The following is a 16280-nucleotide window of genomic DNA, read 5'->3' as shown; positions in this document are numbered from 1 at the left end:
AAGAGGCTCTCACCTGGACAACAGGAAATATGTGAATAAAATCCATGCCCTGGATCTGGTGGGGCTCCAGCTGGTGTGGACACTTCATCCTTGGCAGGACTGAGACGATTTTTTCTGATAGGGCTCTGTTTGGAAAAAACAACAAGCAAAAGAGTGAGAACACACTAAGTGGCCCTTAAGACATCTCTCAAGTCTGGGCAGCATTCCAGAAGAATCTGGGGCTTCTCAGTGCCAGACCATGACCAAGCTTCTCCTGGCTGACTGCAAAATGAGAAAAATAAGCACAATTTAGATGTGTGTGTATGCATGTGACTGAGGCCACAGTACTGCTTTCATGCTTTATTCTAGAATTTTTTTCTCCCTATCTTGTTTATATTAAACCACAGTTTGTTTATGAAATTGTGGTGATGTTTGCGGTAGTAATTACTACTGAACATCCTTACATGGTAAAATAGAAAGTTTTCAGTGCCCCAGGGGTTCTTTTACATTTCGTTTTACCCGACTACTTTTTCCAAAGACCTAGAAACCACTAAGGCTACACATTAAAAAAATTGTTCTAAATATCATTCAGGCAACAAATAATTACCAGGCCCTGAGCCAGGTGTCCAGAATATTAAGACAAAACAGGGCCTTATACTTAAAAAAAAAAAAGGAGTTCTCCACTCTGGTATAAAAGCATTTTTAAAATAAAAGATAGTCTTTCATTTTTTTTAATACTTTAAAATTAATCCTAGATTTGGGGAAACCATGTCCTTGCTCTCTTTTTCCAGAGAGCAGAGCTTCTCTGCAAAAGTCAGGCACTCTGATCTCTCTCCCATACCTTGGTTCAGTCCTAGGAAACGTCTGGGAGCTGGGGGGAAGAACGGGGCTCCCTGAGACCCCAGAGCATTCTTCTAGCTCGGTCAGGAGGCCAGCATCTCCCCCTGCTCCCGTCTGGCCCCGGGTGGGGTGATAGAGCGATCTGTGTGCGAGTCCACCCCACCACAGATTGCAGTTTCCTCCTCTACACAGCTGATATTTGATCTCCAGATGTCGGGCTCCTGTTTCTTAGATCTTAATTGGATCAGATTCAAGAGGAGAGAGCAGAGGTTATTTAGTGGATCTGCCTTGAGAAACAGTCACAAGGCATGTCCTTATGGGCCATATGGAGAAAGGGGGGCCTCTGGCTCAGCTTACAGGGATAGTTTAGGTTATAGTCCCACCTAAAACCCTTTCAAACAAATCTTAGCCAGCTACAGCAGCTACTGTGGCCTTGTCTGCAGGTGAGGACTATTTCCCCAGGTCTTACAGGGTCTACCCAGAGTGTTCCTTGTTCAAAGAAATCTTGTACACTTTTATCTTCCTGCAGCTCCATAATCCTTCCCAAGAGACAGACACCCTTAAGACCCACATCTAACAAAGGCCTGGGTGAGAGCAATTATTCTTACCTATGCTGCTCTTAGTAGGTTCCATCCCCTCGGTCTTGGTGGGAACTAAGTAAAATCTAGGGAGAAGCACTAAACGGCTCCCCAAAGAATGGTCCCTGGAGAACACATTACAAAATTATGTTTATTCCCAGAAAGAAGCTTTAAATGATGGCACCAAGGTTAAAACTGCTAAGAGAAATAGTCACACCCCCAGCTCCATGGATCATAAGTCCAATATGTTAAGAAGAAAAAAAATATGGATGGGGAAGACGGACACCCTACTGAACACACTCCCAGAAGGAGGAAACATCCACTTCCCATGAGAGAAGCCTATGGGAGAACATTTTCACCCCCAGCAGAGGGAGTGCATATGTGAATTATCCAAAAGGTCTGAGACACGGAAGGAAACTGTCATGTGGCTCTCAGCCACTACTGCAGTCCCTCCTTTCTGAGCAGAGTGTCTTTAGAACGCGAGCGTCTTTTTTTGTCACGAGATGTGTGGCTGGCCTAGTGGGGAAGCCTATGGCTGTCTAACTGTTGCTGGGACTCAAATGCGATAGTTTGGTAGGCAGGTATTAACAAACCCAATTGGCAGCATATCTAAGGCTCTCTCTGTAACACACTTCATTTTTATTTTAATCTCCATCAGACTCTCACACCTTGTTTAATGTCTTTGAAATTTGTGAGGGGAAGAGATTGGTGCTTAGTTGGCCCTGTTCCCTAAACTCCAAGCTTAGTAAATGAAGATGACCCTCACTTGGAATCCTTGCTCAGGGCAGGTATTAACTATTCATAGACATGGGGCCTTTCTGCTCCGTTATATTTGGGTTCGGTGGGAGGAAAGCTCCCCCTAGTGGCTACAGATCTGAGTCTGCATAGGGTTACTGGTTGCATGGAAACACTCAGTAGTTTAAAAATAAGACACTCGGACCCAGACCCGGAACACTATCTAGCCCAACCCTCTCTACCTTCAGACTGAGTTGTCTCTGGCCACTGATCAGAGACTAACTACCTTTCCAGGTCATAAAGGTCCTGAGGGAAGGATGCCCCGGGTCATCTCGGGGTTTATAAGCCTCTTAAACCCGCCTCCTAGAAATGACTGCCAAGACTGAGGTCTTAGTGGGCAGCCTATGAAAGCAGCTGGAGGCATGAACACTGCTGGGCCGAGGGAGGGATGTGGGGGAGACACAGGCAGGCTGTGGGTAGGGGGCAAAAGTCAGGAGGACTTCCAGTAGAAGCCCACTAGCCCCCATTTGTTTCTCCTTGGAGCTCAGGGTACACTCTCTGACTTTCTGAAAACCTGGGAAAGTGACAAATGCAGAGGTCCCCAGTCAGGTTTCCTAGCCTAAAATTTTAACAATGCCCACTTGTCACTATAGGTGAGTGGTTGGATTCCTTCAGTTTTTAAGAGTATTCGGTACACGGTTTCCTCCTCCACTGCAAACAGTTTGAAAGAGAGTGAATTAAACCAAGGTCTAAATTCCAGCTCCATCACTGGCTCTGGGACTCTTGGCAAGCCACCTGATCCCTCTGGTCCAATACTCCCATCATAAAATGAGGAATAATACCTGTCCTACTACTCGAACTTGTTGTGAAGGTGAAATAGTGAACTGCATGAGCAGGTGCTCTACACACACATGCCTCCTACCTGTGTGTTACTGAACTCAATTATAAGCCTACAATCTCATGACCTCTGAGCGTAGGATTCTGCAGTCATGGGGCTTTAGGACAGGCTGGGAGGGTAGAAGGAGGATATAGACAGAAGGCAGAAGCTCATGAAACCCTCAAGAAAAAAGGACCAACAAGAACAGAAAGGCCTCAACTGGGTACACACAGAAAACAACCTGAAAGATAATGATGCTCTCAAGAGGCAAGTGCACTCCTCAGACAGTGCGACCTGGCCCGATCACATCAGCTGGGACACACTGAAGCACTGACAACGTAAGGCAGTATGAGTCTACGTTGCACCTAACCAGAAACTCTGGGGAGTAACCCCAAACACAGAACATACTACAATACCGAACAGAAAAGATCTCTGAATAATCCAGCACATTGCGGCTATGGCATCTCTCTTACAGATAATAGAGACCCAACTGCCTGATGCACTGCTAGGAGTCTGGTGGGATGATCTTCAGTCCTGCAAACCCTGTCCCCAGCTTCGCCCACTACTACAGTTCGTGGCTCTGCACTTAAAAGCACATCAAGTCCTTACCAGAGAACCTGATGCCGTATATCCGCAACCCCCTATCCAAACCCTTTGCGGCCACGTGTGTTTCAGAACTCAGAACTTTTTAGATGTTTGCACTTGTGCACCTAAGAGGCATATACTATACATGATGTAGGGCCTAAGTGAAATCTAGAGTAAATCATATATAAGATATATTGTGTAGAGCTGAAGTGAAATCTAGACCCCAACTGAAATCTATACTTGAAGAAATTATTATTTCTGCAGTAAAACTTATGAATGTTCACCTAAGTGGGATCTATATAGACTATGAATAGCCTTAAGAAAGTTCAGGTCATGTTTCGTTCCCAAATGAGTTTTGTATCCACACTTAGAAAGAAAAAGCCTGTTTTCATTGTTTTTTAGATTTCAGATTAAGAATCTGTATAAAAACACTGTGCTCTTGGGGCGCCTGGGTGGCTCCGTCGTTCAGCGTTTGCCTTCGGCTCAGGGTGTGATCCCGGAGTTCTGGGATCGAGCCCCACGTCGGGCTCTTCCATTGGGAGCCTGCTTCTTCCTCTCCCACTCCCCCTGCTTATGTTCCCTCTCTCGCTGGCTGTCTCTCTCTGTCAAATAAATAAACAAAATCTTTAAAAAAACAAACAAACAAAAAAACCCCACTGTGCTCCAAAATCTATTAAGAGTACTGTCACTGATAGGAAAGTATCATAACCCCCAAGGACACCAAGGTGAAAAAGGGGCTAAGAACTACTGTAAAACTCCAAAGGAATTTAGGAAGAACAGATACACAGAATCTAGGAAATTGTAAGACTGGTGCAGAAAGAATGCAACGGAAAGAAGTCCCAGCGTATCAGGGGTGCCACAAGTGTCAAAAGCAATCACTTAAACTGAAACAGAATGAGGCTTCAGTCGAGAGTGTCCTTGAGAAGACGGTGAATTTATGTTAATAAACAGACTAAGAATCTGGCTGATCTTGGCTACAGGTAAGGCTATGTGCTTCTTTGTCAAAAAGAAAAAAAAAAAAGGCAATCAGAAACTCAAGGAAAATAAGCCGTATAAATATGAGGCACATTACATTGTGCCTGATTTTCAGTGACTTTTCGTAGAGACCACCTCCATTTGCTCAGGCCAAACACCTCAGAACCATTTTTGACTCCCCTCTTACTCACACCCAAATCCAACCTGTCATGACTTCCTGTTGCCTCTACGTTCGAAACAGATCCAGAATCCCTCCACTGCTAGCCCGCTGTCCAGCCACCATCTTCTCCTGTGAGCATGGCGACCGTGTGCTAAAGAAGCTCCCGCTGCCAACTTCATCCCGTTAGTCAGTAATTAGAGGGTTCCTTCTAAAACCGATTATGAACAGATTATGTTCCTTCTCTGCTCAAAACGCTTCAAGAATTTCCCATCTCACGCGGACGAAACTCAAAGTCTTTACTCGGACCTACAAAGCTCTACCCGATCTGGCCCCCACAGCCTGTCTGCACCTCTCCCATTGCTCCCCCGCCCCCACCTCACTGTACTGCAGGCAAGCTTCCGGTTGGGGGCTTCACACCATGGTCTCCTTTGCTTGGAACCCTCTTCTCTCAAGTCTTAGCTCCCGTATCACCTTCTCAATGAGGCCACACTGACTTGAAGTTACACAACTGCCTCCAAACCATGTCCCCCTTCATATACTTTCCCAGCTGTAAATTTTTTTCACAGCACATATTACCTCTATAGATAATTCAATTATTTATTAAATTAATTGTTTATGGTCTGTCTCCCCGCCCCCCTGCAAAGATTCTAAGCTCTGTGAAGGCAGGACATTTTTCATTAACATATCAAAGTACCCAGAACAATGTCTGACCCATAGGAGGGACTCAATAAGTAGTTGGTGAGTCAGTAAATAAATGAAGATTCCTCTTGACTGTAATATTTTGAATACTCTCCATCAAACAGCTCCACTGTGGTCCAGAAGATTACATTCCTTTTTCTCTGGCACCATCACAATTCTTAGTTCTTATTGTAAACACTGTTCATAGATTTACTTTTAGAATCTATCTGTAGATAAAGCATGGACAATTTAATTACTATTACAGAAAACAGACTACAAATATTATGCCCTGAACATTTTAAGAGTAATGATATCATAGTAGATAGAAGCTGAAAGGAAGAAGGAAAAACAGAGAGCAAAACGTTTACCCTACATAGCTAGGAACCAGGAGAAAGCATCTTATGTAAATGAGTCAAGAAACAGAAGCTTATTTATGTAGATTAAAGCTATACAAGTGATCCCAGAAAAACAGATAATAATTATAAGACTGGAAGATGGGAGACAAAGGGGATGTAGTGAGTAGTACAGGTGAGCTAAATTCCTCCTATCAGACTTGAATGAAACATACAAGGTTAGAGATGCAGAAGTGCGCTCTCTGAAAAATCTAAAACGTAAACAGGCAAAGATGATTCTTGCCAGGGAATAAAGGTATTGAACAGGGAGCCACATTAGCTGTATATTTTGTACCCTTTGGCAGTATTTGAATTTTTCTTTTTTTCTTTTTTTTTTTTTTTTTTTACTTCAAGGATGTAGCACCTACACAATAAAAACAAAATAACAAACACACAAGAACAAAAAGCTACCTCTGGATTTAGCCTGACCAGCAGAGAGCAGAGCCACATGCCCTGACTCCACCCCACGCATTCCCAGTGAAGGACTTTCCACAGAGGTCCCTGGCTGCGATGCCACAGTCCCAGAATGACAGATGCTACAGATGTCGAGCTCCGCTATTCATGGCTGGGCACTGATGAGCACAGTGTCACAGAGAACAATATGTCCTCTTTAATGAGCAGCCCAGAGATGTCCTTTGGTCTTATTATTATAAGAATTTCAGTGATTCTGTAGGACCGATTTTTCTTCTGCATGGAAACTGTGAACTGGGTAATTTATCATGTTTTTCTCTTTTTGTTGCCTGCCAGAAAGCTTAGAGCCAAATCTGTGGCCCACCCTCAGGAAAACAAGGCATGTTGTGGCCTATGACAAAGGCTATAGCCTTATCCCCAACTCAATTTGTTTTTCTTTTGCTTTGCTTCGCCTTTTCTCTATCACCGCTTCATACGCATATTTGTAAGCCACCTTTAATCCATTTGGAAGAGTGTTTTCCTGAGGGAGGAAAACGATTAAATAAGTCACGGATGCACACAGATCTGAAATCACAAATCCCTCTCCTGACAGATAAGGGAACTGAGGCTTGAACAAGGTCACACAGCTGCCCACTGGCAGGACTGGGCAAAACTGGGGACCCCTAGTGGTCTAATGAAATCACCAAGCCCCTGGTGCAGTATGGAAGACCGGGCAGGATATCCTCAGGTGAAACCTCTAGCAAGGAGTCCAGGCTGCCTTCTTTCGATGGCAGGCAAAGTGAGGTTCTGCCTTACACAGAGGCAATGGGGAGGGAAAGTTTCTCTCCTCACTCTATTCAACTTCCATCCAATACGTTCCTTCCAGCTGCCTTTGGAAAGAGATAAACTAAGCAGTCACTGGAAACTCTTAGAGAGTATTAGAAAAACTATAAGAGTCGCTGAACATCACTCACCATCGGAGAAATGCAAATCAAAACCACAATGAGACATTACTTCACATCTGTTAGAATGGCTAAACTCAAAAAGATTAACTAAAAAGATAACTAATGCTGGCAAGGTTAAGGAGAAAAGGGAATCTTTGCCCACTGCTGGTGAGATTGTAAATTGGTGCAGCCACTATGGAAAACAGAATGGACGTTCCTCAAAAAATTAAAAAATAAAAAATTTTAAAAATCATAGAACTACCATATGAACCAGCAATTTCATTTCTCAGTATTTAACAGAAGGATATGAAATCAGTATCTCGAAGAGGTATCGGCACCCCCCACATTCATTGCAGCATTATTCACAATAGCCAACCATGGAAACAACCTAAGTGTTCATCCATGGATGAATGGATAAAGAAGATGTGGCACACACACACTCTGGAACATTATTCAGCCATAAAAGAAAAAAGGAAATCCTGCCATTTGCAACAACATGGGTTGACCTTGAGGGCATTATGTGAAGTGAAAGAAGTCAGAGAAAAACAAATACTGTATGATTTCATGTATATGTGGAGTCCAAAATAACTGAATTCATAGAAAGAGAGAACAGACTGGTGGTTGCCAGAGGTGAAGGGTCGGGGGTGAGGGAAATGGGTGAAGAGAGACAAAAAGTACAAAAGGTACTTGCAGTTATAAGATAGATACGTCCGGGGGTGTGATGTACAGCAAGGAGATTGAGCTAACAATACCGTATTGTATATTTGAAAGTTGCCAAGAGAGTAGAAAAAACATTTATAACTATACGAAGTGATGGATGTTAACTAAACTTACTGTGGTAATCATTTTGCTATATATATATATATATATATATATATATATATATACACACACACATATATATGTATCAAATATATATATGATATATATATCATATATATATGTATCAAATCATTATGTTGTATACCTTAAATTAATACAATGTTATGTGATGATAAACTCTCAATGAAACTAGAAAAAAAAAAAAAGAGAGAGAGAAAGTGTTAGAAATAGTTCGAGCATTAAATGACTTATAGGCTAGCTGTGTGACCATGGCTTCTATCAACCTCTGTTTCATAATTTGTAAAACTGTGATAATACCTGTTGCAATGAAAATTAAAATAAAACACGTAAAGTGTCTAGCACAACTTTTGGCACATAGTGGACACTCAAAAGTTAGCTCCCTTCTTCTCCCTTCAGGCTCTTCCATGGCAATCCCTGATAACTTACATTTTTTGTCCTATTGTAGAGTTTTCCTGAAAGAGCAAATCGACGTCTATGTCAAAGCTGCAAGTAGTAATGCACCAAGTCATTCCTCCTACTACCTGCAAGACACAAAGAAAATACCTGTTTTCTCTTTCTAGTTTGGGGAGAGGGGAAGAAATGGAAGGTAGAAAAAATATATGTTTTTACAGAATCAATGACCATACAAAAGTACGTATCTCTAGAGAGAGAGTATATATGTCCTTCTGACTCCATCAACTACAATTTATCTAAAATAGCACCATTGAATAAAACTTTTCACAGCAATGGAAATGTTCTGTGTCCATATGTTCCAGTACAGTAGCTACTCGCCACATACGGCTACTGAGCACTTGAAATGTAGCTAGTGTGACCGAGAAGCTGACTTGCATTATGAAATGGACATATCATTCACAGATCCTCTTTATACTGAGGGGGACAGACATTAATTCTTAGCCAAGAGAAGCCTTAATCCAGTTTCAGGTAAGTGCCAGATTCCAGAGGAATTCTGTGTTTTGCAGATCAGACAGGTTAGTAGCAAGGCTGTCATTTGTGGCTCATTACTGAATTTCCATACATCTAATTTTTTTTAGGTATCTAAAGGAGTGGAGAATCCCTGCTCTACTTTTCTCAGAGGACTTCTCAGAGATGCAAATGAGACTGAGGTTAAAAAACCACTTTGAAACAAAATCCTTTTCAGATAGAGCTTGATGGAGACTCTTATCCCTGGCTGTGTTTAGACACATGTGAGATGCCTATAAAATACAGATTCCAGAACTCAGCCCAGATCTAACCAAAATATCAAAGGGTGAGGCCCCAACATCTGTATTATAAAACAGTCCACTGTGATTGCTATGCAAAGCCAAGCCGTGGCCCACTGGAGCATTCAACACTTTTTTCCTCCGGAAAGCTTTCCTGGCCTGCTCTGTCTGATCTAGAAGCTTCATTTCTGCTGGCCTTACTGCATCGTGACACTGATTCTATGTATATTGCTTTATTTGTCTCCCTTCTCTATTCTACAGAAGCTGGGCTCTTTGAGTACAGGGCCTTGGTGTGATCTCTGTGCCCTCAACACTTATTACTATGCCTCGTGCATGATTCTTGAAGGTTCTGCGGAATTAACAGACTTCATCCCATAGTGACTTCTCTCTCCTCCAAACTCAGAATTCACCATCATTAGAATATGTGGCAACTGTGAGCACACTGACGTGGGACAGCTCCTTATTAACTCAGATTTTATCTTATATAAGCTTTCTCTCTCCACCCAAACTGTAAATTCCTTACAAGGAAGAACTATTTCTAATGCTTTTTTGCACTCCCCAAAGCTCTGTACACAGAAAAGGAATTCAAGACATATCTACTGATACAGTTTTATTTTCTTATAATAGGAAATTGGAACACTTCTAACAACGAACCCAAATTAGAGAGAAACATGGAATTAATGATTAGAAAGGTTTCCCCTTACCTTGTCAAAAGGTGACAAGCCTTTAATTCTTGCCCTGAAATACCCAGCTGCAACCAAAAGTTCGAGAATTTCAGTGAGCTTGACATTTTGTTCTTCATCTTCTCTTGTTTCTACCTAAAACAAAAGCTAAAAGTTAGGCTGGTAAAAACTACCTTGAATAAAGGCACACTGGGTATATCCCCTGATGCCACAATTCAATAGCTAAGGAGCAGGTGACATTGGCTGTATCGCTGTTTGTGCAGGAGTGTGGGGGGACAGTGCTGCCAGAGTCCCAAAGAACAGCGTTCTCAGGCCTCCATAAGTTGTGTTAATTGTCATACGTAGCGGGAGAAGACACACACAGGTAGTATAGATTACTCGTCTGGTGCTGAAGGCATCCAGGGACAGGAAGATTACAGCACATTACCTCCCTGCTCTCTAACACACCGTTTACTTGACACGCTCCCGACTAAATTATAAACTCCTTACAGACAAAAACAAGGTGGTTGGGTTTTTTTGCTTTTTTGTTTTTGTTTTTTTTAGCTTTAGGCACATCTTGGTCCCAGAAGCTACTGACAAACAGGGAAAGAACAAAGAAGGGAGTTCAAATTATCTTTCTCTGCACTTCTCTTTCTGATCTCTAAAGCAAATCTAAGGAGGGCTGCCAACCTAGATACACTGAAGGATGATTACTGCCACATGACGGGACTGCCTTAAAAATAATAGATTCATCTAATATATTTAAATAGAGACCTGATTTTAAAAATTTTAAGTTGTATCTTACCTTCACTCCCAGGTGTTGATCTACAACTTAAAACCACTGAAATATTCTAGTACTTTTGCCTCCATCTACTTTCATGAATGGTACTTTTCTTCTCTTCCGTTACTGCAGAGCATAAAAAACCACTTCTCTATATAAAACACAACCAACGTATAGCTGGCTCAAATTCTTGTACCCACCTCTGACTACTCCCTTCCCCAACAATGCCCGTGAAATCTTCCTTTACTCCATGTGTCACATTTACCCTTCTCTCTTTTATTTACACTTCATGCCAGGACTAGTGCAACTGCTTCTCAATCTTCCTTCTGTTTATCTGTTTTCCTCAATCCTTCCTAAATTACAGCTTTCACATCCTCCCTCTTTAGCTCATCCCCCAGTCCTTGCCATTAATGCATCATACACTGTCTGTAAGATAAATTCCAAAGTTCTTGGTTTGGCATTCAGATCTTTGGCTGCAACCTATCTTGCCAGCTTCATCCTTTACCTCCCTCCAAAACAATCCAGCATGGTTCATTCCCATTTCTTCACTGTTCACACCCCTTCCCTTCTCCTGATATTCTCTAACCACCCAGAAGCCAGCTTCAAATTCTAGCTCTTATTTGATGCCAACCCTGAAAAATGCAGCCTGAAATGGTCACTCCTCTGCATTTCTATTTTATTTATAGTTCTTGCCATTCACACAATTAAGTGTCAACCTCTTCTGAGTGAAATGTCTGGCGTTAATATATATGCCTGTCTTTTGAAATGGGCTATTAGCTGGATCAGGAGAGGACCCATATATTATTCAGTCATGTTTACACCTCTCCTGAAGTAGCATTAGGCTCAAAGGACAATTAAATATGGAATGACAATGTTCAATCATCACATAAAGCGCATGACCTACGCCAGTCATGGATTAACAAAATGTTTTCATAGTCATGACACTGATAATGGAAATTCAAGTTTATTTTGAAGTACAAATTGCCAGGAGAGGGAGCTTACAGATTAACAAATAGTTGAACAAAGAATTATTAAAGTGATTGACAATCTCTTGCAATAGGAGGTGGTGAAGGTGACAGGTTGTTTTACTCCTCTCTCAAATCACCCTGGTCCAGCATATCAAAGTATTCCCTAGTTCTTAAGGGACATGCAAAAATAAAGTCATCTTAATTATTCACACCTTCTCTTCTTTTGCAAAAGATCTGGGACAGTTAAGCAACATCTCTAAGTGGGGAGACTCGAAGAAAAGAGAAGGTAAAGAGCAATATGGTTCACAAAGACAGAGCAGAAGAGAAAAATGGAATGATATAAGTATTTTCTTAAAACTCCTAAGATGTAAAACAGGAACCTTTCATTTGTTCAATCAACACTTCCAAGAAGAGGACATTTCATCCGGAGGATCATTCCTGCCTTGCCTTGTACCTAATGAACACCCGCTGGCCAACCCCAAGGCAGATGCATGGCCCATGTTTTTTATCCACTCACCCACAGAATGGAGAAGTATGTATACTTTTGCAATATAACCTGTGAAATAACTTCGTGGTGCAAGACACTGAATGAAGAATGTTATTAAGACTCCACATTCACTTCACAGATTAACATTGAGACAAAATGAAAAAGGGCCACTGGCTAACACACGGTGACTGAAAGAATACCCTCTCTTGAGGGTATAAAAAGCCATCAGATTGGTTAATACATTCATTGTTAAAAAACTAAAATTCTGATAAAGGTGAATGACTGTGAGCTCTTAAACCAGGCACGCTAAATTTTCATTTGCTCTGTACTGTGGTTCACGTAAGCTGGAAGGCGGGGCAAGGTATAGCTATCTATCTATCCTTCACAGACATACAGTAAAGGGTTTAAAAAATTGAATTTAAGGAATTAACTGTATTAGGGACAGCTTAATGACACAGACTATCCATATTCATATGTACTGGTCCTTGAGCTACATGATAGGAATTTAACTATATCAACCCTCCTAATCGCCAAAAACTGTCTTAGGTTCCTAGGAAAGTGACAAATCAGACCCAGGCTCCAGGCAGTCAGAAAAGGGTTAAACAAAGGTCTCAGAGGATTGTGTTGCTTTTTATTTTAGAAAGACCCCCATTTATAGCACTGTGGGGCATTGAATTGGAGGCATTTAAGGTGGAACCTGAGAGGCCAAACAGGAGTCTACAGCAAAAGCTGGGCAAAAACTTGATGGGAGTCTAAAACAAGCAACAAAAAAGAAGTATCAAATACCAGGATACAGTTCTCAGTCTTCATAATTCCCCATTCCATCAATGTAATTTGCATGGAAGTTTTTACGGAACACAAAGGTTCTGACAACATGACATTTCTTAGGTTTTCCTAAGATTACAACAAAATGGACTTATATTCTGGGAGCACACACTGACAGATAAGTCTGTCCCTCCGTCACTATATTCCTCGCCTTTATGCACAGAACAGTGATCCCTCAATTAGTGGGTACCTGTGGATGAAAGAACTGAGGATTGGCAGGGGGTGGGCTGGGTGGAATGTCAGGCAGTTGAAAGTGAAGGGACCACTCACCATGTCAAGGAATCAGTCCTCCTGCCAAATACCTGCTTCAGAACCTTAGGAGGGGGGCAGAGGTGCAGTGTGGGTTCTATTTCTTTCCAGAATCTGGTAAACTAGACTTAGCTTTGGAGTAAATCGACTGGCAGAGAAGACACTTGCAAACCACCTAGCTATATGACAGCTGCAGCCAAAAGGAAATGCACGTTCCCTTTATTCCCAGCCAAAGTGGAAATCCGGAAACCACTGATTATCCTATCCCTCAGGACCGAGTGAGTATTTAATAACAAACACCTCTGTAACTAAAGACACCCGCTACGTTCTGGAGAAGCAGCCACGCTTCCGCCAGGCGCTCGGCCCGGCCACATAGCCCCACCGGACAGCGCGTCGCCTCCCGCACACAACCCAGTGCGCGCACGGTTCCCAAACTTCCTGCTGCTACAAGGGTCTGGCGTGCATCCCCTGCACACACCAAGGCGAGTGGGGCGGGCTGTCGGGACCCCGCGGGCCCCGCGAGGCGGCAACAGCCGCCACAAGGTCACCGCCCTTTGCACAACCCGAGCCCGGACCGTCCCAGCACGCGTCTCGTGACTCCCAGGGCGCAGCAGCCCCGGGCTTCGGGGCGAGCCCTGCGGCGCCGGGGATCGGGGGACACTGCCCGGGATAGGTGGGACCCCGGGCCCCGCGGCGCCCGGGGCTGCGTGGGGCTAGGTGTTGGGCTGGGAAGACCACCTCCGTCCCGGGGAACCCGAGAGCGGCTGAAGTTTGTCCCCACCCCCGCCCAGGCAGGGGTACCTGTTCGGCCCCCGGCGCAGAGGGCCAGATCTCCCCGAGGGGGACACACCTGAGAAGGGGGCGGGGCGCCCCAAACGCAGCCCGGGCCCCGCTCAGCCCGCCGCCCCGCCGGCTCGGCCCTCTCCCAGGAACCCGGACGTGTCAGGGAGAGGGAGGTCCTTACCTCCGGGAGACCCTGGCCCTCCGGTCCCTTGGGCAACCCCATGGTCTTTTGACAGACGTGCGGCGGCAGCAAAGCTCGCGGAGCGTCCGGAGGAAGCTGTCCCCGGTCGCGAAGCTGCTACCGGGGTGTAGGCAAAGCGGGAACTTCCTCCGCCGCCGCCACCGCCGCCGCCGCCGGCCGGGAGCTCGGCCGCCCGGCGGAGCATGCGCGCTGGGACGGGAGCGCGGCGCCACTGCGCCTGCGTGAGAGCAGCCCAGGGCCAAGGCCGGACGGCGGGGCAGGCTGCAGCGACCGTCCCGCTGAGCTCCCCGGCCGGTGTCCGCGGGAGCCTTGCTCCAGATCTCCGCAGTTTTCTCTGAGGTGCTTTACAAAAGGGGCGATCCCTTCATCTCGGGGAAATTTTGCACTTTGGCTCCCTCTCTGCTTTTCACGGGCATCCGGATGCCTCAAGTGGGGGTGCTGTCCGCTCCGCGAGCCGTGCTTCGGAAGCCCTCCCGCTCTGGTGTTGGAATTCCTCCCGCTCTGGTGTTGGAATTCCAGCTTGAATGCGTTTGGGAATTCCAGACCCCAGCCCGGTTCTAGCTGAATCGGGGTGTCCCCTGCTTTACGCGCACTTGGGCAAACCTCTCGAGGTATATACGGACCAGGGAGTGGAGCTCACAAGAAAGGTTTTTGCACGCCGGCTACTTCCCCAGTGTTCCAGCCAGTGCACCTCGTTTCCCCGGAAACCTGGTTTGGGATAATATCACCCTACCCCCAACATCCCTAGCGGTGGGTCTTCCTTAGGAAAAGGTCATCTCTGAGAGTGCCACTCCGTTTTGACGTCTTTTAGCTACCACTTCGCTTACATGATGCACCCCTTGTCTGTCCCAGAAGATGGATGGCAGTTATATAAAAGGATTGTCTCCGGGGCCACAAGATCCCCTCAAAACCCGCACTTGCTTCATAGTGGCTTCTCCAGCTTTTTAAAATTTAGTTAGTTTTAAGCGGTGAAGAAAGAGGTGACGTGAAAACTTGCTGTGGAAGAGATCGTTCCCTCTGTGGGGGGAAGGGGGAGGGGGTTGGAGGGAGTGGTGAATGTGAAGCTCTGAGCTCCTTGAGATCAAGAGGGGTGTGTGTGTGTGTGTGTGTGTGTGTGTGTGTGTGTGTATTTCCTCTGTACATACCTAGCATCTTAATAAGTAGATACTCAGTAAATGTTTGTCCTTGAAGGAATTCTTTGGGCTTTTGGTACTCTTCCTGGAGTTTGTCCTGACTGAATACCCATGCGGTCCCAAAGGCCCTAAGAATGGCCATTTCCTTCTTAAATGCAGTTAGCAAATACTGCTAACAAAACTGTGCTCCAGGCAGCCCAAATTTGAGAAAATTGAATAAGGAAATTAGGGCGTTGAGATGGGAACTCTCTTAGCAGAGTTATGTGACATCTTGCACTCACCCATTGGGAAACCAATGAATCTCAATTTTTAAGGCACCCATTCTCAACTTCCCAAATATATTTATTTTTGTAATTTTAAAATCGCCCTTCCCTGAGGTGGTATAGGATGAGAGGGAATGGAGGGTAATTTGTGGCTGCTGTTGAATGACTAGAAAATATTGATGCCTAGGGACAGATAGCAAAATCTCACATAGCAGGCAAGCCTAAATAGCTGTATATAAAGTAGTTTAGAGAATAGGGTCTGGAGAATAATAGAACTCAGGTAGGCCACACAAGTTCCCTGTAGGAAATGCCTTGCAGTGTTTAAATAAACACGAGCAGCTAAATTTCCCAGTTTTACTGTCTGTGTAGGGTGACAGCAGCAGAGCTGGGTTGGCAGCATGCCTTTTTTTTTTTTTTTTTTTCTTTAAAGATCTCAGCAAAATGGCCATGGCAGCAGTCAAGAAAGCTTGGGCTTCCTGTGTTTGAGAGAGGAACTTCAGCGCAGCTTTGGAGAAGAACGTGAACAGACAATGTCAGAGAAGGAGATTTGTGAGGACTTTGGAATAAATGCATCTCTGTCCCTCTCCACTGGCTGAAGGTACCCATACACACATTTTGTCACCCTAGTGGGATCTTTGGGGATTAGGGATCATTCTACCTCTCCTCTGCACATTCAGTACAGAGCTGTGTGATGTTTTTCTAAGTGCAAGATTCTCAGGAACCTCACAAGTACTTTCTCTTTTTGGGTAAAA

The 16280-nt window shown here is 44.4% G+C and overlaps 1 protein-coding gene across 4 annotated transcripts in view; it reads right to left on the bottom strand.

The window, feature by feature from the left end:
• CCDC93 (CCC complex scaffolding subunit CCDC93) overlaps positions 1–14308 on the bottom strand; it is a 93093-nt gene extending 78785 nt beyond the window's left edge. For all 4 annotated transcript variants that reach the window (XM_045804072.2, XM_045804073.2, XM_045804074.2 and 1 more), the window contains exons 1-4: positions 14112–14308; positions 9880–9993; positions 8403–8497; positions 14–125 (exon numbers count right to left, since the gene is read on the bottom strand). In XM_045804072.2, the coding sequence (XP_045660028.1) occupies positions 14–125; positions 8403–8497; positions 9880–9993; positions 14112–14153 (363 nt within the window). In that variant the 5' untranslated portion in view covers positions 14154–14308. The remainder of the gene's footprint in view (positions 1–13; positions 126–8402; positions 8498–9879; positions 9994–14111) is intronic.
• Between the last annotated feature and the right edge of the window lie 1972 nt (positions 14309–16280).

Source organism: Ursus americanus, chromosome 1 (genome assembly GCF_024610735.1).
Source record: "Ursus americanus isolate L20-20 chromosome 1, mUrsAme1.1.p, whole genome shotgun sequence".
Classification (NCBI taxonomy): domain Eukaryota; kingdom Metazoa; phylum Chordata; class Mammalia; order Carnivora; family Ursidae; genus Ursus; species Ursus americanus.
The sequence above is the reverse complement of the archived record's forward strand: the minus strand, read 5'-3'. Positions and strand labels throughout refer to the sequence as shown.